Raw genomic sequence first — 26,886 nt, forward strand, 5'->3', positions numbered from 1 at the left:
TTTTTCATGCCTTAAAGTCTTTGTTTTTTCCAAACCTTTCTTTCTTCCATGAAACCAAAAATGTGATGTTCAGCAGAATGTTTCTCTACAATGAAAGTGGAGTATAATGGCAAGATCAATTTTTTACAATTAAAAATAACTGTTTTCTATTTTAATATAGTTTAAAATATAATTTATTCCTGTTGGCAAAGCTGAATTTTCAGCAGCCATTATCTCCAGTCTTCAGTGTCACATGGTCTTCCATAAATCATTGTAAAATTCTGATTTGGTGCTCAAGAAACATTTGTAATTATCAATGTTGAAAACAGTTGTGCTGCTTAATATTTTTGTGGAAACTGTGATACTTTTTCCCCCCCAGGATTCTTTGATGAATAGAAAGTAAAATAAAAAACAACATTTACTTGTTTGCTAGTTTTTATGTGCATAATGACCAATATTTTGATCTGTTCCTCACACAAAGCTATTGTGTTTAGGCTTGCTGCGATAGTCTGTGTTACACCGTGTTCAGCCGCACACCGATTACATCACTTGCCCATTGTGGCACCACCCCCCCGCCGGCTTTTAGATTTTTTTTATAGTAATACAAATAATTTATTTCAGTTTTTTTTTACCAGTTTTTTTTTTTTACCGGCTATTTTTAGCGACATTTCAGACCCCTTTAGCGACAAAAAAGCGACTAGCGACAAATTTAGCAACTTTTTGGACAAACCTCAGTAACCTTTAAATGTTGCCAATACTGTCCTGCGAGTGCGAGGTCTTGCTTTCTCCCCGCTGTCACTCTCTGCGTCTACCTTGTTCAGTGAATGGCTGAGAGGATCAGCAGTTCATCTGTTGAGCGCATGGCTGCTGACAGACGTGAATGAGTAGTGTTTTTCAACGGACTTATCACTTATCTGCTTTTCTTTTGTTTTATATTTAAAGAATTTAGTTTGACCATTTTAATTTCCTTTCTTTTCTTGTGCTTAATACTTGTAATACTCACTATCACAGAGCTTTAGTTCATCCGGTTCCCGAACTCTCTCAATTCAGATAATTTTCCACATAGGCCTATAAAAAATGACAAAAAAAAAAGATAGGAAATGAGAACAGCTTTATTTGACATTCGGCTATATTATATTATATTATATTATATTATATTATATTATATTATATTATATTATATTATATTATATTATATTATATTATATTATATTATATTATATTATATTATATACAGTATGTGAGCATTAATTTAGAGAGAAAACACATTAGGCAGGCAGAACACAAGTATGAAGCGATTACGTCATGAATATGCTAATTGACGTATGACGTCATCTAGCAACATTTAGCGACTTTTAGGGAAGGTGTCTTTCCTGTGAAAATAGTTGGCAACACTGATGCTGGGTGGTGCGTTGTCAAAAATGCACCTGGTGCAGATGGTTTATTACTGTATATGAGACGCTCATGTTCACTCTGCTCAGTTGCTTACTCTCATGACACATAGCAACACAGCTAAAGTATTCCTAATATGTTTGACCTTTTATTGAAAGTAGCCTAAATTTGCCTGTTGATGCCTTCACAAGCACCCGTAAAAGTGGGTTGAGTTGAGTCAGGCGCAACGCACGAAAGGGCCGTTTGCAAAATATGCTGTATATTTGTAATTCCGCTAGGTGTCCGTAGTGTCGCAGAAACTACATTCTTCAACTTTAAACGGCGTCGGCTGAGGACACACATCAAGTGTCCTCAAGGACAACAAATAAGAAACACCATGGCTGGTGTCAATTTAAATGTATGCCAGAAGTGTTTTTTATTTATTTATTAAGAAAAAATAAGTATAATATATTTTATTTAATTTATAACAGGCTACTAACATTTAAGTAAAATCTAATTAGAATAAATGTAAGTATAATAAAGTATAAGTATTCTTTAAAAATAAGTTGAAATAATGCAAATTGATGACTAACAAATGCTTAGACTCTCGATTAACAGCCTCGGATACAGTAGGTCTGCCTACAGTTACGTTTTTGTTAAAAATAAATTTCCTTATGGAGAAAACAAAATACTATGATAATAGTTTCAGTTATGACTTTTTTCGCTTGATTTAGTCTAGTTAGTTCTGTATCCAATACAATGTGATTGAAACATTTTTCCTCTTAGGCGAGCGATTCGCGGACAGCTTTGCCTGTGCATGAAATCCCCCATTTTCCAGCAAACCAATGAGAACGCGGGACAATGATGACGCAGATTTGAAGAAAATTACAGTCGTTTGGCAAATAAATAAATGGTAGTTACATATGTATTGCCAACATTTTATCATGTAAGTTTTATGGGACACCTCAAACAAGGGGATTTATAGTAATTTATAGCGTTAATAGTAATCAGCAAGTAACGAATGGCTTGGGGATGCAGAGCATATGCAGCTTATTTTGACTGCATATAAGGTGTTCCTTGTATACGGTAGTGGTGTTTAGGGCTGCACAATATATCGAAAAATTATCGTTATTGCGATAATAGTATATGCGATATCCGTATCGCAGAGAGGTGCGATAAATTGCATTTATTTTATGTGCCAAGCATTTGTGTCATGCATGCATAGGTTGTTTATCCAAATTCGACTAATCAAATGGGGCCTTACTATCTTTATACTCGCCTCCCCAGTGGGTGCTATTATGCTATTGGCTAGATCGGGCCCAAAGGGGAACCTAGTGGCCCAGAGCAGAGAGTGGAAAATAAAAACTAAGGGCGGGAGTAGAGACAAGCGAGGAAAATGACAACAGCGAAGAACCTGTGCCTAAAAAGAACTATGTCTGAAATATGGCAATATTTTGGCTTCAATAGAGAAGACGTGTCATAAATGCAGGTACTGTGTAAGGGGCCGTTCACATATCGCGTCTAAAAATGCATGGAAAGCGCGGCCGCGCCGCTATCTCCTTCTCACAAGCGTTTGCGTCTGTCGTTGCTATGCAACCATGACCTGCGTGAGCTTGCGGAATTCTGAAAAGTTGAGATGTTCTCATCTCGTCGCAGCATAGGCGGGCCTGGAAAAATGTGCTTCCATGTTGAGTGCGCTTGCCGCGCACCTACATTTCAAATAACGAATTTGCACGCGCAAAAAATGCAATATGTGAACATAAAATCACAAACAAAAAAAAAAATTGCCAACTCGCAAGGAAACTAATCTCCACAGTCATCTGGAACAAAAACTCAGGGAGCTATATGAAGACTTCAAAAAGTGTAAGGCCAAATCTACCAAAACTGCTAACGAAATGCCAAGTAACAATAACAGAGTCTCACAGACAAGTGTTGCATGCGTAACGTTAACTCCTTATGAAAAAACTGAGATATTCTTCTGAAGATCAGAAGAATATCTATTAGCCTACCTGTTTATTTTAGTATGATCATTACATATATAAATGATAAAAAAAACTTAGCATTTTAGCATTTCTCTAGGGAAATGTTATATCGCAAGAAATATTGTTATCGCAATACTCAACAACAATATCGCATATCGCATATTTTCCCAGTAATGTGCAGCCCTAATAGAGTTTAAAAAAACGGAATGGCATGAAGGTGATTTTAAATTACAATTTTCATTGTTAGGTGAGCGGTCCCTTTAAGAGGCATCTCTCACAGGCACTCACAAGGAAGATGCACGTGATTATGCTCTCAAGGAGGTGTCACTCCACTGTTTACAAAAGCTTCAAAAGGCTCAAGACGAGCTGGAGTGAGAAACTGGTGCATTTGTTGTCGGGCAGCATCTCGAAGAGCCTCAACATGCCAGCCATCTCCAGCCTGAGCCTTTTGTTGCCAAGCGTGCAGAGCTCCTGTTGCTAAAGGAAGTACTTAAATGTGTAGTTATGTGAGATCCCTCCTCACTGAAGCCAGCCCCCTGCTGCTTCTTCCTGCTCCTTGGCTGAAAATGAAGTGTTGCTTGATGGGCTTTTCCCCTCTGACAGTGTCACAAGAGGAGTGACAGATCCGTGGGAGAGCTGACCCACCTCCCAGAGGAAGTGCTGGGAGCCAGGGGTGGCCCATTCAGTGCCCAAAGGCCACTCTCTTCTAATGGAACATGATAAGCTTTTCATGAGGCACTGTGCAGTGCTGCTTTTGTGCGCCCATGTCTCTGTGGGCTCGGTACATCAGTGCCGTCATCACCTTGCTCTGAGTTCATGGGAACATAAATTGTGTTATTGAGAACCACACCTAGTTAACGTTACCTTCCATGGCTTTCTTGGCTGGTATGTGTGAAAACAACAACTAGGCTAGACCTTGTTAATGACAGTGAATCCAGTCAGATAAAATTACTTTGGATTTATTTTTGGATTTTTGTTATACTGATTATAGATGGCCAACAGTAAGTATTAAAGGGTTACTTCAGGATTTAGCATTAAGCTTTGTATTAGTAGAAAACCTGTAGTATTGTCGAATTACCATGCTTTCCACCCTCATATCCCCCTGAGACAAGAGATTTATGTATTTTTTGTCTGGAAAAAATCCTCCGATGACGCAAAAATCGTCATTTTGCGTCATCGGAGGATTTTCTGGCCAGAGGCTAAAGACTACAGCCAGTAGGAGGAGCTGTTCCGCATGTTTTCAGCCCGCCCATACAGGGTGGGATCTCATCTCACTCACTGAATGTACACACAGTGTCAGCTTTGGAAGCTAAGCTAGCAAGCTCTTGTTCTGTGGAGAAAACTGAGTAGTAGGAGAAAGCTGAGTAAGTAGGGGTTACCATCCTCCTTTTCCCGGACTTGTCCGGCGGACGAGATCGTTCAAAATGTCCGGGATTCAGCTTTTGCGTTCTGCGGTCGCCATTAATTGTTTACATTGTTTCAATCTAACTGAATTCATTCCGATCGGTGAGTCTGAATGTAGTGTTTACATGAACGCTAAACAAGTCATCGGTTGATGTGCGTTTTACCATTGCTAAGAAAATTCCCGCTCCTCCGTGAGAGATGCGAGACCGGCGCGTCTCAGTAATCACACGACCGGCCTCGCGCTGTTCTCCCGCGCCCCTCAGCCTCGTCCTGCTCGCCACAGTAAACATGATGAATGGCGACTGTTGAACGCAAAAGCCGAATCCCGGACATTTTGTGCGATCTCGAAATCACGGGCAAACTCGTCACGGAGACTCACTAAGTTAGTAGCCTAACCTTCTTGTTGTTTTCAACTGTGCTCTCTAACCGGTAGGCGTGGCCTCCTAGGGCAGCGAAGCAAGTGCATTCTGGGAGTTGTTGTCTTTCATCCACATAAGCCAAAAAGACATTTTCTGGCTTTTCTCAGGCTAGAAAGCTCCAAATTAAAAAATTTCTTCACATTTCTTCTACATAAATGACCTATTTTAAATACACATTCATCTTCCCAGAGGTGAAGTACCCCTTTAAGTTAACGTTGTCATGAAATCTGTTTTGCAAAATGCATGGTGTTGATGAATTGGACCAAATCCCTCCCCAGATTTTAGTTTTAGTTTTTGATAATCTTTTACACTCTGATCACAGCATCACAATACAGAAGAAAAGATCAGTCACAAATTCTATACCAACGTGACTTTTAAGAAAGAAAGTTACTGAAGTCAATAGCTAAGGATGTGTTACACTTTTGGCATGTTTGGTTCGATTAAAATGAACCCTGGTGCGATTGCTCTGTTAGTGCGGTTAATTTGAATAAGTGTGAACGCTGCCATCCGAAACCCTGGTGCGCACCAAACAAGCGGGTTGAGACCGTTGAAAAGGTGGGTCTCTTTTCCAAATGAACTGGTGTGGTTCGAATGGTATATGAACGCAACACGGACCAAAGACGTTTAAATGAACCAAAAACAGGAAGATGAGACCCTAAAAAGGGTGACGTATGTATGAATGTGAGGTTTATATGATGAAGATGATACATTTTATTTATATTGCGCTTTTCTCCAACCCAAAGTGCTGCACAAAACAATATACAGTAGCCTACCAATATTTAAAAAGAGAAAAAAAGAAAAAAAAAATTAAACATTACAGAAGTTAATGATAGTACACTTCAGAAACAATAAGCATTTTTTAAAAGATAGGTCTTTAGAGACTTCTTAAAACAGTCCAGTGTTGGAAAATTTTTAATCATTAGAGGAAGTTTATTCCACAACCGTGGAGCTGTAGCAGAGAAAGAACGACCAGCCATCGATTTCAATTTAAATGTGGGCTGCTGAAGAGTAGAAGAGTCGGAAGAGCGGAGAGAACGAATTGGAGTGCAAGGAGCAACTAGATTACAGAGATATGCCGGCACTATCCCATGAATGGCTTTATATGTTAAAATAAAGATTTTAAAATCAATACGTGCCGATACTGGAAGCCAATGGAGTTCATAAAGAACAGGGGAAATATGCTGCAGAACAGTTGTGTGTGTCAATACACGTGCGGCTGAGTTTTGAATACACTGTAATTTCTTAATATACTTATCAGGGAGACCCGAGTAAAGTGCATTACAATAATCTAGTCTCGACGTAATGAATGCATGGATAAGCCTTTCCACATCTGGCAGGGATAAAGAAGAACGAATTCTGGCAATATTTTTTTAGATGAAAAAATGCAGATTTTGAAACCAATTTGATATGGGCATCGAATGACAAATGTGAATCAAAGATAACACCTAGATTTCTCACATGTGATGCTGGAGCCAAAAACTCAGAATCAGTGAGCAGATTTAGACAGTTATGTTTGTGCAAAGCTGCCGACATACCAACAAGTAACAGTTCCGTTTTTGATTCATTAAGTTTAAGATAATTGTCATGCATCCATACCTTTATTTCTTCCAGACATTCAGTAAGAGCTGTGATTGCGAGATTAGGATCTGGAAGTGTGCTAACATAGATCTGTGTGCCATCAGCATAACAATGAAACCCCAGTCCATACTTTCTAATAATGTCACCAAGCGGCAACATATAGATGCAGAACAAAGTAGGTCCAGGTACTGACCCCTGCGGGACTACCTGCTGAACTAATGTTGCCTCAGATTTGTTTTTCCCCAGACAAACATACTGAAAACGATCAGTTAGGTATGATTCAAACCATTCGAACACAACACCAGAGATGCCTAACAAGACACGCAACCTGTCAAGGAGGATGATATGACATATAGTGTCAAAAGCAGCACTAATGTCTAGCAGCACTAAAATGCCGCAAGCACCCGTATCAGCAGAAACTAGAAGGATATGTTGGCAGATATCAGTCTCAGACATCGTTGTATGGAGAGGAGCTTGGTGTGTGTGGTTTTCATGTTCGTGTTTGTACAGCAGAGGCCACGGGAGGTCATATCCTTCAGTGATTCAGACTATTTGCATGCTGTTAAAATCTGTTGCGCACACACAGGTTTGGGGAGGATGCTTTTCTCTGTAATAATGTCCAGACGGGGTAGGTTGCTTGTTGCCTTTGTTTGTGTCTTTTGTTTGTGTGTGTGCGCGCGCATGTCTCTACACGCTGAGAGATGCGTGCAGAAGTACAGTACTTCAGAAGTACAACACTTTCTCAGAAGGCTTACTGCCCTGCGGCACAAGGCTTCAAGTCCCCCATTTCCTGTTTACAGTGTCTGAGGTTTCCTGTTCTCGGTGCATCTCCACTGGGTGATCTTGCGATTGTACTCTGGACAAGGCCTGTGTTAAAAATAAAACACCCTTGTTTCATCAAAATCTGCTCATTTATGTCTATTTTGTTTAATTTGTAATTTATTCCTATGATGTTGAAAACAGTTGTGCTGCTGTTTCAGTGGAAACCATTCGTAATTCTTTGAACAGCATTTATTTGATAATAAAAACAGCATTTATTTGAAATAGAAATCTTTTGTCACACTATAAATGTTTTTACTGACCTCAAAACTGTAGTATTGTAGTGTATCTTGAACGATGTCTATTTTTTCTTAAAACGGTGAACATCCCAAAATATAATGTGTACTATATATGTATATTCTACGTGTACATGCATAAAGATTTTTTTCCTTGTCTTATGTAAGCTTTTTTCCTTTCTTTTGTATTTTAGGTTTGAAGAGATAGTCAAGAAATTCAAGGTTGAATATCACGCTGGAGGTGCCTCTCAGAACTCTGTAAAAGTCGCACAGGTTGGTGCTCAAAAGCTACAGCCAGTATTTATTGCATGCAATGTTAGCAACGACAAGGTCATGAATACCCATGAAATGCATGAACAGATAAAATGAATAGCTTCAATGCAATGTTGCTGCTTTGGAGAAAAAAAACATCTGCCAAATGCATCATGCACTGCTCCCACAGGTGGACAGGAACAAATGGGTGTACCTAAAATTGAATATTTTTTGGTTGTAAATAATGCATAAGATCACAACAAACACAAAACATCTTTTTAGCTATCTAAAATCTACTTCCTCGGTAGATTTGGATGTGTTTAAATTTCTGTTACTTTTTTCAAAACATTTTTGGACTGTTATATTTAAAGGGTTAGTTCACCCAAAAATGAAAATTATGTCATTAATGACTCACCCTCATGTCGTTCCAAGCCCGTAAGACCTCCGTTCATCTTCGGGACACAGTTTTTTAGATTTAATCCGAGAGCTTTCTGTCCCTCCATTGAAAATGTATGTACGGTATAATGTAATATACCGTACATACATTTTCAATGGAGGGACAGAAAGCTCTCGGACTAAATCTAAAATACCTTAAACTGTGTCCCGAAGATGAACGGAGGTCTTACGGGCTTGGAACGACATGAGGGTGAGTCATTAATGACATAATTTTCATTTTTGGGTGAACTAACCCTTTAAATTCAGTGTTTGTTTATTTATTCATTATTATTTATTAAATGCAATTTGTTTTAATTCATTGATTTATTTTTTTATTTTGAAATTTATTTAATCAAAAGCCACTTTGTTAGCTACATGCATTCACACTCGCATATGAGACAGCTAAGATTTCTGAGAGCTATTGGTCATTTGGTTCTGCAGTGAGAGTAAGTTCAACTAAGTAAACAGAGGCCTATAATAGAAAATTATGAAACATAGGGGTGTAACAATACACTGTTATATCGAGATATTGCAGTATAAAAATGTGACTCATCGTTGATGTAAACAATATGATTCGTGACATCGAGTTAATTTTATTCAAGGCTCAGCTTACTGTATTTATAAAGTATAATTCACCCAAAAATGTAAACTGTCATTATGTACTCACCCTCTTTCAAACCTAGATTTTAATTCAACTTCCAAACACAAATGAAGATATTTTTTATGAAACCTGAGATATTTCTGTCCCTCCATTTAAAGTCCATTCCTCTAAAACATAAAGATCCAAAAAATTTCATGAAGTCCTTATAAAAAGAACAATCGAATGGTCTAATTCAAATCCAAGTCTTCTAAAGAGACGCAATGGTTTTATATGATGAACAGATTTACAATGACACGCATACTGTAGTATCCTTAACATAGACGTTCAAATGCTTGCATAACGCGCGAAAACAACATGAGAGTGAGTAAATGAAGAATTAAAATTTTTGGATGAACCAACCGTTTATCAAAAAAGCTTGCATTTAAAGTGTGAGTACTGCATGTGACAAAAATATTAACTTCACAGAGTTTCAGTGACATTTACTACATAAAACTACTATATATAATGTTTAATATAATGTATAATAATGCAATAGGGTAATATTTGTGGGTCCTGATAATTATAAAATAAGAATATTATTTTAATAATAAAGTGATAATAACAAATTTTGGCTTAAAATATTACGATCGTATCGTGAGTTCGGTAACGCGATTTGTATTGACTCATGACCTGAGTGTATCGTTACACCCCTAGAAACATGTTTGATTATGGGTAAATTTTGTTACTTTTGGTGGAGTTTTACCTTGCTCTGGTTAATTTCTGGCCTGTATGCCCATGCACAAGTAAGGTACCATAAAACCATCTTATTTTTGGGAGAATAATGTCTAATGGTAAGATTTGTGCACAATAATTATTTCACAGCTTAACTTTTAAAAACTTGCTGCATGCAGTGTATTTATCTTTTTTATTTATTCCATTTTCACTCTAGTTTTGCAGGTTTATATTTGTTACATCAGGCACAGCAAGATTTAATGTTGGATGCATCTTCCTGATTTATAGCCCAGCAGAGAAACAGATATCTTAAGATCTTTTCAGCCCTTCACTTTTGCTGGCCTAGTTTGCAGCCATTCTTGGGTTAGAGCGTTTCCAGAAAGTCTAAATATTGTTTTTCCTTTTTTTCAAGCTCGTTCCTAGTATTCCCAAGAAATGATGCTTCAAGTCTGAGTGGGATATTTTATTTGTGTGATATTGTTTAAGGGTAACAACAGAAATAATCTGAAGTCCCTGATGGTCCAGTTGGGTGCTGTCACAGCAGAGAAGGAGATCTGCTCAAATTGCCTTGTTGCCCTCAGGGCCCAACTAGACTGAGTTTGATTCCTCCAGCACATGTCCACCGCTGTATACTTTTGCAGGTGTCTGCAGACATCAACACTTTTAAGACCTCAGATACAGGAGTTATTTAGATATATATTATCTAAATACACATATGGAATTTTCTGATGATCTCCAGATGATGCACAGCATCCAAATCCACAAATGCATTAGGCTGCAGAGGCTTTCACACGCAGTGCATCTATCACCATGAAATACAGACCTCGGTGTGTGATGAGGTAAGACCGTGGATAATCATTTGGGAATCTGCCAGTGCAAGCAAATGTGATTTCATTACTTTAGTGTCTGACTCCTTGTGTTGTCGGGCACATTTGTTATGACCCGAATGCAGCCCGAAAGGACTTACAGAAATGATTCTTCATATAAGTCTTTCTTTTTCTACTGTGTTCCTACATTTATTTTGCTTAACAGGATTTGCTGTAAACGTCCTTGTGAGGATGTCTGCACTATCTTCCAGCTCTTCACCTGCAGTTGCAGATAACAGAGTCAGGGCGGTTAAAGTTGTGCCCATTTTAAGCAACGGTAGTTTCGGAGGCTCCCAGTGATATGTGGGTTGTTAAGCAGCAGTTTGATCAGACAGCTCTTCAAAGCTGGCTCGCTTAAGAAGGGAAGCTTGATGCGGAACCAGGCCTCTGAGATTAACACATGGCAGCACCTGGAACGCCAGGAGCAATGCAACCTGTGTCGATGTCGTTGAAAACGAGAGCTTTCAAATGCAATGACATGGGCTGCCTTGTGTGCGTACATCAAAGCACCCATGTGCAGATGAGGTGCTCCAATCGGAGGCTGTTCTCGGCCTCAGGCACTGCTTGGCAGACGTGGGAGGGAGCATGTTCCGCTCCCAATACCTGACCAAGATAGGTAGACCATTTACACAGGAACAACCAATCATTGGAGAAGCAGAGCTATCTTGCTCCCTCTGCAACACCTTTTCTCTCTTCTAGACCATGAAATCAAACAGATCATCATTTTTTTTGCCTACTTATCTTTTCTCCTTTCTCATCCTTTCAGTTGTACAAAACATACACAGCAAAAACACATTCCCCAAAGCATCTTTCTTAAACGCTCAGTCACTCATAGTTCACCTATAAATGAAAAGTCTGTCATCATTTACTTGCCTTCATGTATGACTTCTGTGAAAATGAAAGTTGCAACACTGGCACTGTCAAGCTTCAAAATGACAAAAAGATTTGTGCGGTATATTCATTGAAAATCAAAACCGGCCTAGGTCTCCTTCACTACAGTTGATGAGACTATTTGAGGCTTCAGAATTTTTTTATTTTTTTTGACAATTACGAATTATTTAGATCTTTTCAGTAAATTGGTTGATTCAGCTCTCAAAACCCAAACCAGAATGATCCAGTTTAAAGAGATAGTTCACCCAAAAATTTCAATTTTGTAATTATTTACTCACCTTCAAGTTGTTCCAAACCTGTATGAATAAAGAATATATTTAAAAGAATGTTGGTAACCAGACAGTTGACAGGACCCATTGACTTCCATAGTAGGAAAATAAATACTATTGATGTCAATGGGTGCCGTCAACTGTCTGGTTACCAACATTCCTTAAAAAATATTTTCTTTTGTGTTCAGCAGAAGAATGAAACTCTTACAGGTTTGGAGGGTGAGTAAATGATGACACAATTTTAATTTTTGGGTGAACTATCACTTTAAGTCAATGATTACAATGTTTAATACTGATGATGAATCAGCTAGTTATCAGTGATTTACAACAACTACCTTTCAACTGTTTGTCACACAAAGCATCAAATGGCTTTGGAAAATATAGGAATGAAACTTGAAATTATATTTGTATGATGTTTTTACATCCTATTTGAAACCTTATTGCAACTGCATGGAAAAGAGCAACAAGCACATTCTTCACAATTTCTCTTTTTGTTTTGCACAGAAGAAAGTAATTTGTGTTTGGACCAGCATACGGGGGAATACATTATGACAGAATATTTATTTTGTGCGAACTATCCCTTTAAGGCATTTCATTCTGTTACCACATACATTCCTCATCCTTCTATAAAGCCTAGGACATCAATATAAATCTATTAATGGTTCAGCTCTAAGCCTCCCCGGATGGTTCTTTTGATGTGTCTGAATTGGTAAATTTGTGCAGGAGACATATAGTCTTAGTCTGACAGGCACCATTCTGCCCCACAGGATTTTCACAGATGAAGACTCTCACCTGCAGAAAGTAACGATCTTCCATTCTCTTTATATAGCACTGCAAAGAGAACGAACCAGCACTGCTCTACAGCCCCAGACATCAAAGCCGGGGCAGAGAATCACACTCTGCTCCACTGTATATACAATGTTCCCCAAGCATTCTTCTGCACTGTGATCCAAGACTCGGCTCCATTACATGTGCACCCCTGGTGTGGCCCCTTGAGCAACGGAGAGTTTGAGAGGGGAAGAGGCTGACACTTACCAACAGAGAGAGCAGTTGTTAGGTGCTGCCTCCATTGGGAGGTTAAATTACTCCTCTAGAGCTCGGTAGGCCTACAGCTTTGAACAGTTGCCACTTTTAAGCACATGCATATTGTTGCAGGAAGATATTGAGAATCTTGATGAGGCTAATTGTCTGAAACTTGATGTTTTTCAGAGCAAATTCTAACATCTTAAGAGTAATTTTGTTGGTGTTTAAGCCAATACATTTACGTCTTTCCAAATCTAAATGACCTTTATCCTGTGGAACACCAAAACTGGTCACCAAAACTGTGGTTACTAAAATTCTTCAAAATGTCTCCTATTGTGTTCCATAGAAGAAAGTCTTACAGGTTTGGAATTACATGAGAGTAAGTAAATGATGACAGAATTTTCATTTTTGGGTGAACAAAAACAAAAGGATATCTTTGCTTCTTGCAACCTTTTTTCCTCAACTTCTGTTCTTTTTTCCATTTGTCGCTGGCCAATGATGCCTTCACAGACTCTTTTTTTTCAAAGTGGTGAGGGGGCCCAACCTTGGACTCAAACTGGACTCTTTTATTGGAAACACATGTGCACTCTGTAGTTGGAACTCCTCTGTGAAGAAAATCACTTAGCTCTTTTCAGCACACAAAGGCCTTTCCCAGTTCATATTTTTTGCATGGAAACTTAAATTGGGGAAAAGCTGGTGCCTAGAACCAGACATCAGACTAGAAGACGAAACGTTCCATGATCTCATGTTTGACTTGACTTACTACTTTGCTTTCCTTTGAAAAAAGTCTCTCGTGTCCATCTGACCTTTCTCGATAAAGAGTTAATATATTTTTTTGTCTTTCATGGAAGAGCTAGTCTCAGTGGAAAGGGGAGGAAAATGGCAAATGTTACACGTGTATCAAACTTGGCAGGGGGAAACATTTGGACGAAAGGAAATTTCAGTTAAAAAGAAAGGAAACTTTGAAACTCTGAAGGATCATGAGATTAACAAGACACATACCAGGGAACACTAAACTCTCCATGGTGAATGGGCGCAACATCTGTGTCCGATATTCGAAATGGAGAGAATGGAAGTAGAAGGACGTCTCAATACCTCACTGTATGCGATTGAGGATTTAGATATGTGTGAGTGTGAAATCCTCTTTTTCTGTGCTGGATCTCTGCAGAGGGAATGTTTAATATACTTTGTGGACAGAGAGGTTGTCTGATTAATGATTGCTAAATACCTGTAGGTTTTGAAGATGATGTGCAGTGAGAAGCCAAAAACAGTCCCATCATTAAGCTTGCTCATCTATTTCTCAACAGAAGTTTAATTGAATGTTAACATCCAAAAATGCCAACTTCTCAGACAACTGCGCTGCCAAGAACAGTTTATTTCCTTCCTGAGTTGATGAAGGGTCACAGCCAATTAGGCGCCCCGAAAAAGAAAAGAGTAACAGACTCACCGTTGCGTTCCTGGAGAGCAGCAGACTGGCATCCATTTCCGTATTGTGCAGGAAGCGATGCGTTTCTCGTAAGGTCAGAGCAGTTAGAGGTTACACCCAAATGCTGACGGTGAGCTTTGGCAGGATTCTTGTTAAATCACACCTTTCCTTCCACCCAAATGTTGTTTACTGCAAATGTGAAGGGGTGGAAACTCTAGATTGTACCGTTGTTGACTGCCCTGTCTGTGGCTGGAGCACATGTGCTGTGTCTTAGCTAATATTTCATCATTTGTGCCTCATAGGGAGTTGGAGAGCAGAGTAGATCATAACAGCTCTAATCTTTGGTTTGATCAGTCCACTGGCCTCCCAGCAGGGGGTCCCAATTCTCTTCAGGCGCTCTCGTTTATCAGAGTGCTCTTGTCTTATCTCAAGACCTCATAATCTAAAAGGGTAGGTGATACACTGTTTCCCACACTGTTCTCTATCATGGGCTTTATTTATGTGACCTATAAATCCATTCAGCATGGTTTCACTTAAGAAAAAAAAGATACACCTTGTCTTACGCTCACGACAAGTAATACACACGCATGCGAAATAGCCAAGGGTCATAAAGGTCAGCTAGTCAATTAAGTGACATGCTAGGTTATCTAGCTTTTCTTTTTTCTTTTATTCGTGTGTGTATAACAGTCCCATTTTTTCAGAAACTCGTTATTACATTTCTGTTCATCAAATAGCTGTAAAACCAGTTCAGTGTAAAAATATTATTATTAATATTTTTCACTAATAGATTAGTAAATAAATACAGCACTTGAGCACCAAATCAGCAAATTAGAATAATTTCTGAAGGATCATGTGACAGTCGGCTGTAGTAATGATGCTGAAAATTCAGCTTTGCTGTCACAGGAATAAAGAACATTTTGATATGCATTAATAGAAAACTGTTATTTAAAATTGTAATAATATTTCAAAATATCACTGTTTTACTGTATTTTTAATCAAGTAAATGTGTGACCATAAAACATTCTTTCAAAAACATGTAAAAAATCTCAATTAGATATACTGTGTGTGTGTATATTAGTCAAAATTTGAAGTGGATCAAAAAAGTTCATCAAAGTTGTCCTAAGACAAGAACGGGTATTGTTCAAAATTCATGTATAACTTTGAAAGGTTTTGATCCACTTCAAATGTTTATGTGTGTATGTGTGTAGGTATGTAGGTATGTATGTAGGTACGTACGTGGCTGTTAAACAGTTTGTACTGTTAAAAACCCTTTTGGAAGAGACATTTGACTGTTCCATTGTGCTACTTTACATTTTCTGACTTGAATTTTGTCTTTAGGCAGCATGTCAAATAAAAAAAGTTAAACTTTTAAAAGAACTAACTGCGTTCTTTCCTATCCTATTGCACTTAGTCTCCATTCCGAATCTAATCAATCGACTAGTTGTTCAAGCAACCTACTTGCTAGTTGATTTTGGAAAATGTTGTTTTGTACATCCCAGATACAATACAAAGATGTAAACTGATGCACTTAACAGTTAATTTCCCAAATAAACAACCAAAATAAATCAGCTTTTGCTTCAGTGGTTACATTTTTGCGTGCCAATGGTGGCGCGTGTGCCCAAGGTTACCGACCTCTGATTTAGTGGTTCAGGATGACACTTGTCATGACCTTGGAATTAGACCCTGGATAGCATTGTGACAGGCTGCCATTTACTGCCACTGGTTCCGCATTCTCTGCACTGTGTAATCGTATGACATTTGTTACACGATATAGCATGGTGTTGTTACAAAGGCAGCAGAGATGAGTCAAGCCTGGGGACATTGTGGAAAGGTCAAAGTGAGTGGCACATGCATAGACGCCACGTGTATTTATAGATGCAGGCGTTCAGATGTGACAAATGGTGATGAACACAGAACTCTTAGATCCTTCCAGCACTTGGTGTTACGTGACATAGTGAAGGTGACGCTTCCCCCGCATTATGAATAATGATTAACTGCAGGCAACCGCCAAGAAGGGCTTGGTGGGGAGAGATATAAATAGACTCTGTCTTTTGTTCATTCGCTTGCTATCACACTAAAGTAGGGGCTCAGACTGTAGGAGGAAGCAATGAGGCATGTGGGATATGGCAGAAAAAACACCTTTTCTCACTGTTACTAACAAAGCCATACTGTGCGTGAGCATTTGCATGTACACACACACCCACAGAAGTGCGTTCAGAATACGGTTGACCTTTCGTAAGCACATGGCCTTGGAATTAATGAAAAACATACGTTTAGTTTGTGTGTGAAAAATGGCATTGAGCAGCTGCCTTGCTAATGTTTTGCAGAGCGATGGATATTGTTAATCAATGTTTATAATCTAAAGTTATATGAAGATCTCACTTAGCATTAATGGGCTATAAATGATGCAGCTGAGGCGTGTGGTTTATGGTTTACTGCAGCGTCCTGCCATGTTGGCAAAAAAGACTAAATGAAGCATGAAAATGTTGGAGTTATGCGATAGACCACATTTTTCCAGTAATGCTCAAGAACTTCAAAACCTTTTTTTTTTTTTCCTTTTTTAAAAAAAAATAGCATTAAACTGGAAATCATTTAGCTTCGTATCCTTTAAAAATCAAATAATTGTTTATCATTCCCAAATTTTTTTATTTTTTTTATTTTTATTGTGTTGATTAAAAATCTGATGCATGAGTTTTGAAATATGTAATTTGGTATTTTACGCTTGTTTACTTCTTGTCACATTCTTGACACAGAGGTAGTGACGTGTTTTGTGAGCGACTCGTTCAATCTGAATATTTTCAATGAATCGCTTTACATTGGTCTGAATGATTCATTCATGAGTTAAACCAATCCATCTCAACAATCTTGTTGCAACACTTAGCAGCTACCTGGAGAAAAGCAGGGAATAACTTAAATTTAGTTTTTTACCTCACATAAATCTGTCATTGGAACTTGTATGATTTGGAATATAATGTAAGATATAATGCACATTGGTGGTGGTTGAGGAGATTCCCCCCCTTCTATGTAAAGCGCTTTGAGTACCCAGAAAAGTGCTATATAAATGTAACAAATTATTTATTATTTATAATTATAAGAGACATGTTTTTTTTTGTGTGTGTAAATCACTAGCTTCATTCATTGTGAGTAAAAATAATAGCTTTTAAATACGGCCTGTTTTCTAGATTTGTGTTCCATGTATCATAATACAGGTTTGGAACAAAATTAAGGTGAGTAACCAATGACAGAAATTTTATTTTTGGATGAACTGTCCCGTTAAAAAAAAACTCTGGTGTACACATACCACTGGTTAGGAACTGCACTGATAGACTACCGTAAATAAAAATAATAGGTTGTTTAAGTTGATGTGCCTGGATCTTAAAAAAAGACCTTTGTAGAGTTTAAATGACAGATTTATTAACAAAATCCAATAGACTTTGATTTAAAACCAGATCCTGTTTTTCTTCAACATGAGCTTCTTAGGAATCAGTCAGTGGATTTAGTCAATGGCTTTACTGGTGGCTTGGTTGTAATTCTCACCGCTCCCTGAATTAAATTGACTGCAGCTTTCTCAGGTCTTAATTAAAGCACTCATTCATTCAGTACTAAAACCGTGCGGTTTCTTGTGTGGTTACACAATCAGCTCCATATCATGTGCCTACATATAAAATCAATGTCTTGACTAAACCACCGATAATATGCGGGATACAGTTCACAAGCTGTGGGCTGTATGGATTTCCATATTGCTTAATTTGCTCTTACAGAGTGTCATAAGCTGGCGGGGGTTTAACAGTGTGGATAGTGCCTCGTAAGTAAGCTTGTTGATTAATGTTATATACTCCAGGGAGACATCAGAAATTCATTTGAGGCACGAAACTCTGAACAATTTAGATCGAATGAGACATATGGACATAAACTGTGTGTTTAGGGGTCTGAGGGTGAAATACAAAACTTCTCATTCTCAAACAAACGCCCTCGACATCCGTGCACTTTGTGCCCGCTTTTATTTTTGGCTGATTTAGTCATTTGCTAGCTAAATTGTTACAGATTTCTTTGAGGACAAAGCTTACAGAGAGCACAGCCTGGTCCTGACTGTCATTTAGCACCGGCCTATCCTGGAGGATGAGGCGCTTTGTAGCCGTCCGCTCAGTATTCATGACACGCCACTTTGCTGAACACTGGGCCCCTGGTCCGTCTCATAACTGGAGCACTAACAAAGCTGTTCATTTGGCATCATCACCCGCTTCTGATATAGAACAGACAGAGCTCTCGCTTAGTGTTTCTCTCTCAGCAAATCCTATTATCAGCGTTGTGTTTTTCTTTTCTTTCTAACTTAGGACTTGGTCCAGGAAATTAGTCACTTCCTTCCAGTTTATTTGTCTATAATGGAGCACAACACCAGTGTCCTTTTTTTGATGAACATCTGAAAAGTAAAGTAGTATTATGTTTTTCCCCTAGCATCATTGCAGCTTAACCATGGCCTTTATTTACATGCCCATTGGTCCAATAACTCTGTTTTTGGAACTTGGTTCTGAGCAACTGTACTGGTAAGTAAAAGAAGCACGTCAGACTTCCCAGATCCATCCAAAAGCCCCTTAAGTCATGCGAAAGATCTCGGGCGGTAGTGCAAAGGCTAGCTGGACTGCAAGAAAAGATGCTTTGGCCTTTTAAGCTTCTGTTCATTCCCCGCCAGCCCCTGATTCACTCTCCTGTTTATATTTGCTCTGCTGGAGTCTTAATGCGGTCCTGAGGAAGCCTCCAGATAAAAATCGATGACAGATGTAACCAGGAGAAAAAACAGCAATTACATGGAAAGTCATATTTTAGGGTCGTCATCCTCTTTTCCCCGGGTGTCTTCTGTCTTACTGTCTTTTACTTGCTTATTTTAATGTTTCATAGTCTGGAGCAAAGATGTTTTCTCCAGGGAGGCAAGGGAGGCAGTGCATCACTTAAAAAAAAGTTTGAAGAGAAAATAATCAACGGTACAAAAATAAAACAACATGAGGCATCTCTCTTGCCTCTCTTGAGATTGTTGCATCTTGAGGTGGCAACAGGCAATCTGCACAAATGGGTGAAACTGTTTGAAATGGACCACTATTAATAACCCAGTGGATAGTGAACAACTCACTTTCAGTCATGTTTGAATCTGAATGAAGTTGAAATTTCGTGAAATGATGAGTAATCTGTGAGTGATTCAGGTTGACACCTGTGGCGTTTATGAATAATGCAGGGTTATTGTGGTCATGGAAAACCTGGAAATATCAGGGAATTTTAGTATTATGGTTTCCTGGCCTGGAAATGGAAAATTAAAATTGAAATCTCTGTTGGATATAAATTGTTCTAGTTATACTCAGCTCAAAGATATTTTTTTACTGAGAAATTGCACTTTGTGAGTGTAATCTCAATGCATTTACAAATTATATATAAAAAAAATAAATCGTATCCACTTACTGCGAACGGTTGGAAAAGTAAAGTCTCAAGCTCTTTGTCATTCTTGTATACTTCTCAAGGTTGTTGCGTTAATTTAAATACATAGTTATAGAGGGAAAAAAAATGTTCATCTTTTTATGCAGATGACCAGTATTTTATATAAAACTTTATTTTTATTATTATGTAAAAAGAAATACTTTCACTAATTATTCAGCAAGGATGCATTAAACTGGTTGCTGAAAATTCAGCTTTGGCATCATAGGAATAAATTACATTTTAATATTTCACATTATTACGTTTTTTACTGTATTTTTGTTTTGTGTGTATATGTAAGGGTTAATGCCCAACGAGGTGTCCATTTTCAGGTATTAATGGACGACGGCCAAGCATGAACCGCCTGACGCGCAGTGGAGGATGGTTGCCTCCGCCGAAGTCCATTAATACCTGACAATGGACGCCTCGAAGGGCATTAACCCGCTTATACCATGGTCACTTGCCAAATAACACATTTTTAAAACATTAGTTTATATTTTAATTAGTTTTACAATCGAAATCTAAAGTTTTTACAAACAATAACTTGGTTTCCCTGGTTACGCCTGAAGGTTTATTTACTAGGTGTCTTCTATCACTTTTTAATGGACACCCTGCAGCCAATCAGAATCGAGTATTCACCCAGACCATGGTATAAATGTATTTATACCATGGTCTGTCTGAATAATCAATTCTGATTGGCTGTAAGGTGGTCTATAAAACCGTTTAACACGGTAGTTCCATTATTGTGCTGTTTCTATCAAAACACACAGAGATCGAGACTGTGCTGCGCACACACAGAAACATTGAGGTGCACAGAAACAGGTACCGGAAGTTCGTTTTGCGACTTTCCGATTCCGAGCCAGTCTGTTTTGTTGCCAGCGGCATAGGCAATAATGTCAGCTGCGCGTTCTCGCTCTCTTCTCTCAGACTGCGAAGTGACACACACCCGCCTCCTCTCACTCACTCGTCTCATTCGCTTGTATTGAGCATATTTGTACTAATTCAGGCAGGTTTCACGCTTGCACCAAAAGCGCAAGCACCACTGATCTATATAAGTGAAGCGCACAAGCTGCTTGTGAGTCGCAAGCACCAAAATGAGTGGTTTACTGAATTTAAACGGTCAAATACACACACAATTATGTAAAAATGCCCGTCTTGGCTAGTATTCAGTTAAACAGCCTAATTGGTTGAGAAAGATATCGCAAGTTGTGTAATATTGGATCTGTGCATAAGCTCTTAAATGACTGCAGATATTCCTAAATATTCCTGCTGCTGTCATGTTAATAAAAGAACACAAAACAAAGAATATCACTTTCTGCTCTTATAACTTTTGTAACTAATTGTAAGCATTAATCTGTATTAAATATTTACAATGAAGACTATCCAGTGCTATTTTACATTTGATTACTTTAATTTCTTTTTTACCATTTCTTACCTGATTATACTGTATACCCACCTGAAAAACTAAGATATTTTTTTTCACATCTTTCTTTATTGTATTGCATTTATTTGTGCTGCTGTTTGAAATGTATTTGTTCTTGTTTCATGACTGTCTTTTTTTTTTTTTTTATGAAAATAAAATGTTGCATTGAAGAAAGAAAAATCTGTATTGGCAGGTCACACTTACAAAAAAATTGAGAATCGGACAAGAAAATAGCAATCAGTGCGTCTATACTAATCACCGCTGCCCTGCGACTTTTTTTAAATAAAATATCTTTGCTAGTGAATCGCTACATTATATTTCTAAGCAATGAGGGGGTAACATCTCTGCTTTTGAAGTAAACTTTGTTGTTAATAGAGAGAGACGCTGAACAGACTCAAGTAATTCACACACACACATAAACACACACCTCTCTCTCTCTCTCTCTCTCTCTCTCTCTCTCTCTCTCTCTCTCTCTCTCTCTCTCTCTCTCTCTCTCTCTCTCTCTCTCTCTCTCTCTCTCTCTCTCTCTCTCTCAATAATTAATTCAAATAAATGCTATTATTAATTAATTTAAATAAATGCAATCTTACGCACTACTTTATTTAGGAGTCTGATTCAAAGCGGGCAGTAATCAAGGAAACGAGAAAATAACTGATGAAATGATGAAAATAACTGTCAAAATAACCGTCAAATATTGCACTGCAAACATCAATAACAGTTTTACATTTTCAATGCTGGCAAATGACCATGGTATTAGCGTGATAATCCACGGCTAGCTGTGCATTAAACTATTTGAATGCACTCCGTGGAGGCAACCACTCGGTGCATCTTTGCCTTCACGTTAAAAAATTTGTTTGACTTGTATTTTGTTTATAATAGGCTACTTATATTTCATATTGATTATATTTGACTATATTTATAATAGAAGTATAATATATTATATTATTTTAGCACGCCGCATAACCAGTTTAAGAAGTCACCGCTCGCCACTGAGATAGATTTTAGTTATTTTTTAGAAGCAATGCAAAAATGTTTAAAAATGCATCAAGTGTGACACTGTGACAATTAAGATAGAGAGTGAGAGATTTTGAAATGGAAGAACTCACAATCACCAACACATACTGACAACAGCTGGAGCAGGGCAGATAAATACAGGTTATATACATTTTAGATGACGAACACATCCTTGTATCTGGTAGTGTCAGTGCTAGTCTTTTCTTGATCTGTTTCACTTCCCAAAACGACAGTATTGGAGGAGTATATAGAGAAGATGGAGAGCCTAAGTGTTGAGTGACTGTGAAAAATGAATGGGGGGAAATGACAGGAGCCTGGTGACACACAGCAGGTGACAGACAAGATACTAACATTCTGCTTCTTACCATTGCATGCTCGCTCAAGCTCCCTGCAGAGCTGCAGCCTGCCTTACTGCGCTGGGCTTTTTGGATGGTAGAGCTCATAGGATGCCACTAAACCAGAAAAGTCTGCCAAATGGTGTGGAATCTAAATCTTTCCACTCTCCTTCTAGCCAGAACATTTTGTTTTTCTGTTCTGAAGTTGTGATCTGAAAAATGTCCTTTTTGTTCTTTCACAGTGATGTCAGGAATATTTGGGTCATTAAGAAGTGCGGGAATGTGAACCTCTTTCATATCCTAAATGCATGACTTTCTTCCTTTGAGAGCTTGACTCAATTTTGTAAGGCAGTTTTTGCAGTTTCATAGTTCTTAGATTACTTTCGCCCATGTCAGGTCACGGTTGAAATGCCAAACCAACCTTTAGTGGCATTAAAGTTGTTGTCACATTCAAAAGGTTCAAAGAGAAGGTCTGACTCATAAAAACACCTCAGCTTGTAACGATTAATGGACTGATTCAGGTCTTTTCTGTCTATAAATTGGGATGTATATTGAGTTGTGCTGTTGTGATTCTACTAGGTATTTAAGCACAGTGATGGATGAGGTTAGGTAAAGCTGTGTGTCACACAATATTATTGTGAACTGAACAATAGAAACGCAATCCTTTATCTTGTTTAGATATGATTATAAAGCAAGTTCTCTTTGGATGTTTATTTTAACATTGGACCGTTGAGTAGCAAATGAAGGAAAGTCTTTGCTCAGAAGTTCATCAGAGGCCCCCGTTTTCCCAAGATGACAGGAGAATGTGCCTCCCCACCAAAAAGACAGAATGAATTTGGCCTGTCCAGAAATGAGCTGTTCTTACAACAAAATTAGAAGCAGGCAGGTTCCAAGAGCAAAGCTGGCAAGAGTCACGATGTCTCCATGTTATTGAGAGGACCACCAGGGATGGATTTTTCAGTCTGTTTTTAATCGCCGTAATATTCTCTGTAAAAGAACTGGCTGGAGGCTGCAATTTACTGCTGCATTGTTACAGATCAGTTTCTGCTTGTCATTAAGTGTGGCCAAACAAATCACAAATCTGTAGAGTTTTTCCTCTTGATTTTTATTTATTTATTTATTTTGTTCGCATCATTAGTGACATTACTAGTGCCTGTTTTTTTTTGTTTTTTTTTATATAGAAATGTCTGATGACCTTGTATGAGATGGCTCAAAAGAATGTTTAGATTGTGTGAGTCACTGTCTCCCTGTCTAGATAGCTAGATAGATGAATCCATTTGCAATCATCTACTTTATTTAATTTATAATGATCTATTTTATACAAAATTCTGCTGAAAAATACATCTCTCTTTCTCTCTCTCTCTCTTTCTCTCTCTCTCTCTCTCTCTCTCTCTCTCTCTCTCTCTCTCTCTCTCTCTGTCTCTCTCTCTATCTCTTATCTATCTATCTATCTATCTATCTATCTATATATATATATGTGTGGGTGTATATATGTGTGTATATATATATATATATATAGTATAGTATAGTATAGTATAGTATAGTATAGTATAGTATAGTATAGTATAGTATAGTATAGTATAGTATAGTATAGTATAGTATATGTTTTATCCTTTTTTTTTAAGAAATTGTTTTTATTTATTAGGGATGCATTAAATTGATCAAAAGCAATATTGAAGACTTTTACATTTTCAAAAGACAAAAGATTTATTTTTCCAAATAAATGGTTCTTGTGAACTTCCTATTCATAAAAGTATCCACAAAAATATTAAGCAGCACAACTGTTTAGGACTTTGATGATAATAATAATAATAAAAACAATTCTTGAGCACTAAATCAGCATTGTAATGATTTCTGAAGAATTATATAAAAATTTAAAAACACTTAATTTAATAATAATGAATGAATGAATGAATAATTTAATAATGAATTTATTTTCTTTCAATTCATTTATTGCTCTTGCAAATTCATTGTGCCTTTTTGGATATTTAAAACAGTCTATGCTTTGTCTTTGCATTGTTTATACTGCTGTTGCTCTGGCCTTTAATACTTAAAACTGTATATTTTCTTTTAAATATACAGTATATTCTTTCTTCTGATCTTTAAAGTCTTATTTAGAAATGGCTTGCATATATTTTCTTGTTCCACAGTCCTTGTGTTGATGTAGATAAAACATTTCACTTCCTTTGTACTACTGGGAACCATTGCGTATATGAGACCATTGCGAATGTGGAACTTGACTTTGTTCCACATTGTTGAATAGGGCTCTATCTTTTACAAAGTGGCACCAATGGCTGAAGATCTCGACTATCTATCCTTGCTTTGAAGAATGATCTTGAAGCCACAGGAATGTTCAGAAATCTCCATCGACACCAGAATCCCTGAAGTGAAGCACTTCCTGGACAGTTTTTTCGGTATGAGTCGAGAGTGACTGCTTCACAGCATGCTGTGTAATGGCTTTGGGCTCCAGCCACGGCTGTATTTCTTCAGATGAGCATCCAGTGTCTGTTCTGCTGTCACCGTCCGCCTGTCCACTGTCACATGCCTCACATCTCCAAGAATTACTGCACACACCTGTGCACAGAGATTTACAGCTTTGGCAGTCTGCACTCACATTATTTTTTGAAAGTTGGTGTCAAACTCAGATATTGATAAATTTGTCATGTTACATTAACTTTTTCAGCATTTATAAATATCTAATTTTAGTTCTTTTGTAACATTTTAATAGCCTAATATCAGTATTTCATTGTGTGCTAAGTTGCCATATCTATTTATACCTTTTGAAATCTTAAATTGTTCCCCCCAAAAGTGAAAACTGTCATGTACTCATCCTCATATCGTTCTAAACCGGTATGACTTTCTTCATATAATTAAAGTGAGTGGGGTCCAAACCACATTGGACCCCATTAAAAAAAAACATTGACATTCAAAAATGTCCTTTTTCCGTGTTCCACAGAAGAAAGAAATTCATACAGTTTTTGAACAACATAGGAGTGAGTACATGGCAACAGAATTGTGGGTGAACTATCTCTTTTTAAGCCTGGTTTAGGAGTTATATATTGGAGATTATGAGCCACATTTCATCCCAGAAATATTATTTCCATATGACATTTAAAAAGTTTATTTTTCCAACCTGACTGCTTGCAGCAGCAAACAAGATGGATGCCAAAGTCTTCAGCCTCCTTCAGAGCATAAACTGTCAAGGTAATTGCAAGTTTTATAGAAATGTTGCTCCTGCATGCCATTAACCTGTGAAGTGATCCGTGCTGCCATTGTTTTGATTGGTATCATCCAAGGCAATAAAGGCTAAGTTTCCACTGCCAATTAGATGTTTAAAATCCCACTGTTAGCTTTTTTTATTATAATTTTTTTTTTTTAAATCTATAATCACCCAGCTTGTCTGTCTAGGCCGGTTTATAGTATAGTGGTGCTGTTAAATTCATGCCTTGTTAGCTTGCACTAATAAACACAGCTAACGTCATGCTGATTTACCTGTCGGCTGGTACGTCTCGCTCACAACGCTGACTCATCATTAACATACCATTTGGATTAAGAGTAATTTGACTTGTGAATCATGCTTAGAGTTTTACTCTTCTCTAATTACTGTTAATGGTTATTAAGGAAAGAATTTATTGATTTGATTAATTACTTAACCTTCAGATTACTGATCTGCTGCTGAAGTCAAGTTTAGGTTCAGAAACCCTTCAGTTGGTGTCACTCATGGACTGTCATTGAAACCGATACCAAACTTTCCAAAATATGCTAGAATGTACTTCTTTTTTTCAACTTCTTGTTAGAAATAAGAAAAAACCGTCAGACAAATGAATTGCTCTCTCCTTAGCCATTTACTCGATTTGTAGATGTTGGCATCCCAGCGTACAGTGTAGCGTGGACGTGCGTACCCAGGGATTTTACAGTACAGAGGAGGAGTTGTCTTACATGCTGCGTCTGGCTTCCCATAGAGACGGCCCGCCACACTCAAAGCTAATTAAAGTGAAGGCAGTACACTTTACAGCGCTCTCCATAATTCATAAAAATCGGCACGCCGCTCGGGGAGAGCCTGCCATGCTTTCTGGGATATTTGACGACCTGTGTTTGTCTAAGTGACAGGAGGAGGGAGAGAAGGGGGGCCAGAAATTAGGCAGGAATTAGCATTGCAATAGCTGTAGTTGTGTGCGAACACAGGAGCATCTCCTGCATGCTCTTGAAAAGAAAAGGAAGGTCATATTTTGATTGGCGGATGAGATTGGTGAGGTGCAGCTGTGCTGAGACCTGTGGGTCTCTAGAACATCTCTAGAGACCCACAGGAGGTCTGCTGAGGAAGCAGGTCACCCCATGACAAGCTGCAATTGCAACTATATTTGTCTTTAAAAAGGGAGTGTGTGAGAAAGA

The 26,886-nt window shown here is 38.0% G+C and overlaps 1 protein-coding gene across 2 annotated transcripts in view; it reads left to right on the forward strand.

The window, feature by feature from the left end:
- Positions 1–26,886, forward strand: part of adka (adenosine kinase a) — a 152,806-nt gene that overhangs the window by 26,897 nt on the left and 99,023 nt on the right. For both annotated transcript variants that reach the window (XM_079855205.1, XM_079855204.1), the window contains exon 4: positions 7,983–8,061. In XM_079855205.1, the coding sequence (XP_079711331.1) occupies positions 7,983–8,061 (79 nt within the window). The remainder of the gene's footprint in view (positions 1–7,982; positions 8,062–26,886) is intronic.

Source organism: Squalius cephalus (genome assembly GCF_949319135.1).
Source record: "Squalius cephalus genome assembly, chromosome: 21".
In the NCBI taxonomy this organism is placed as follows: domain Eukaryota; kingdom Metazoa; phylum Chordata; class Actinopteri; order Cypriniformes; family Leuciscidae; genus Squalius; species Squalius cephalus.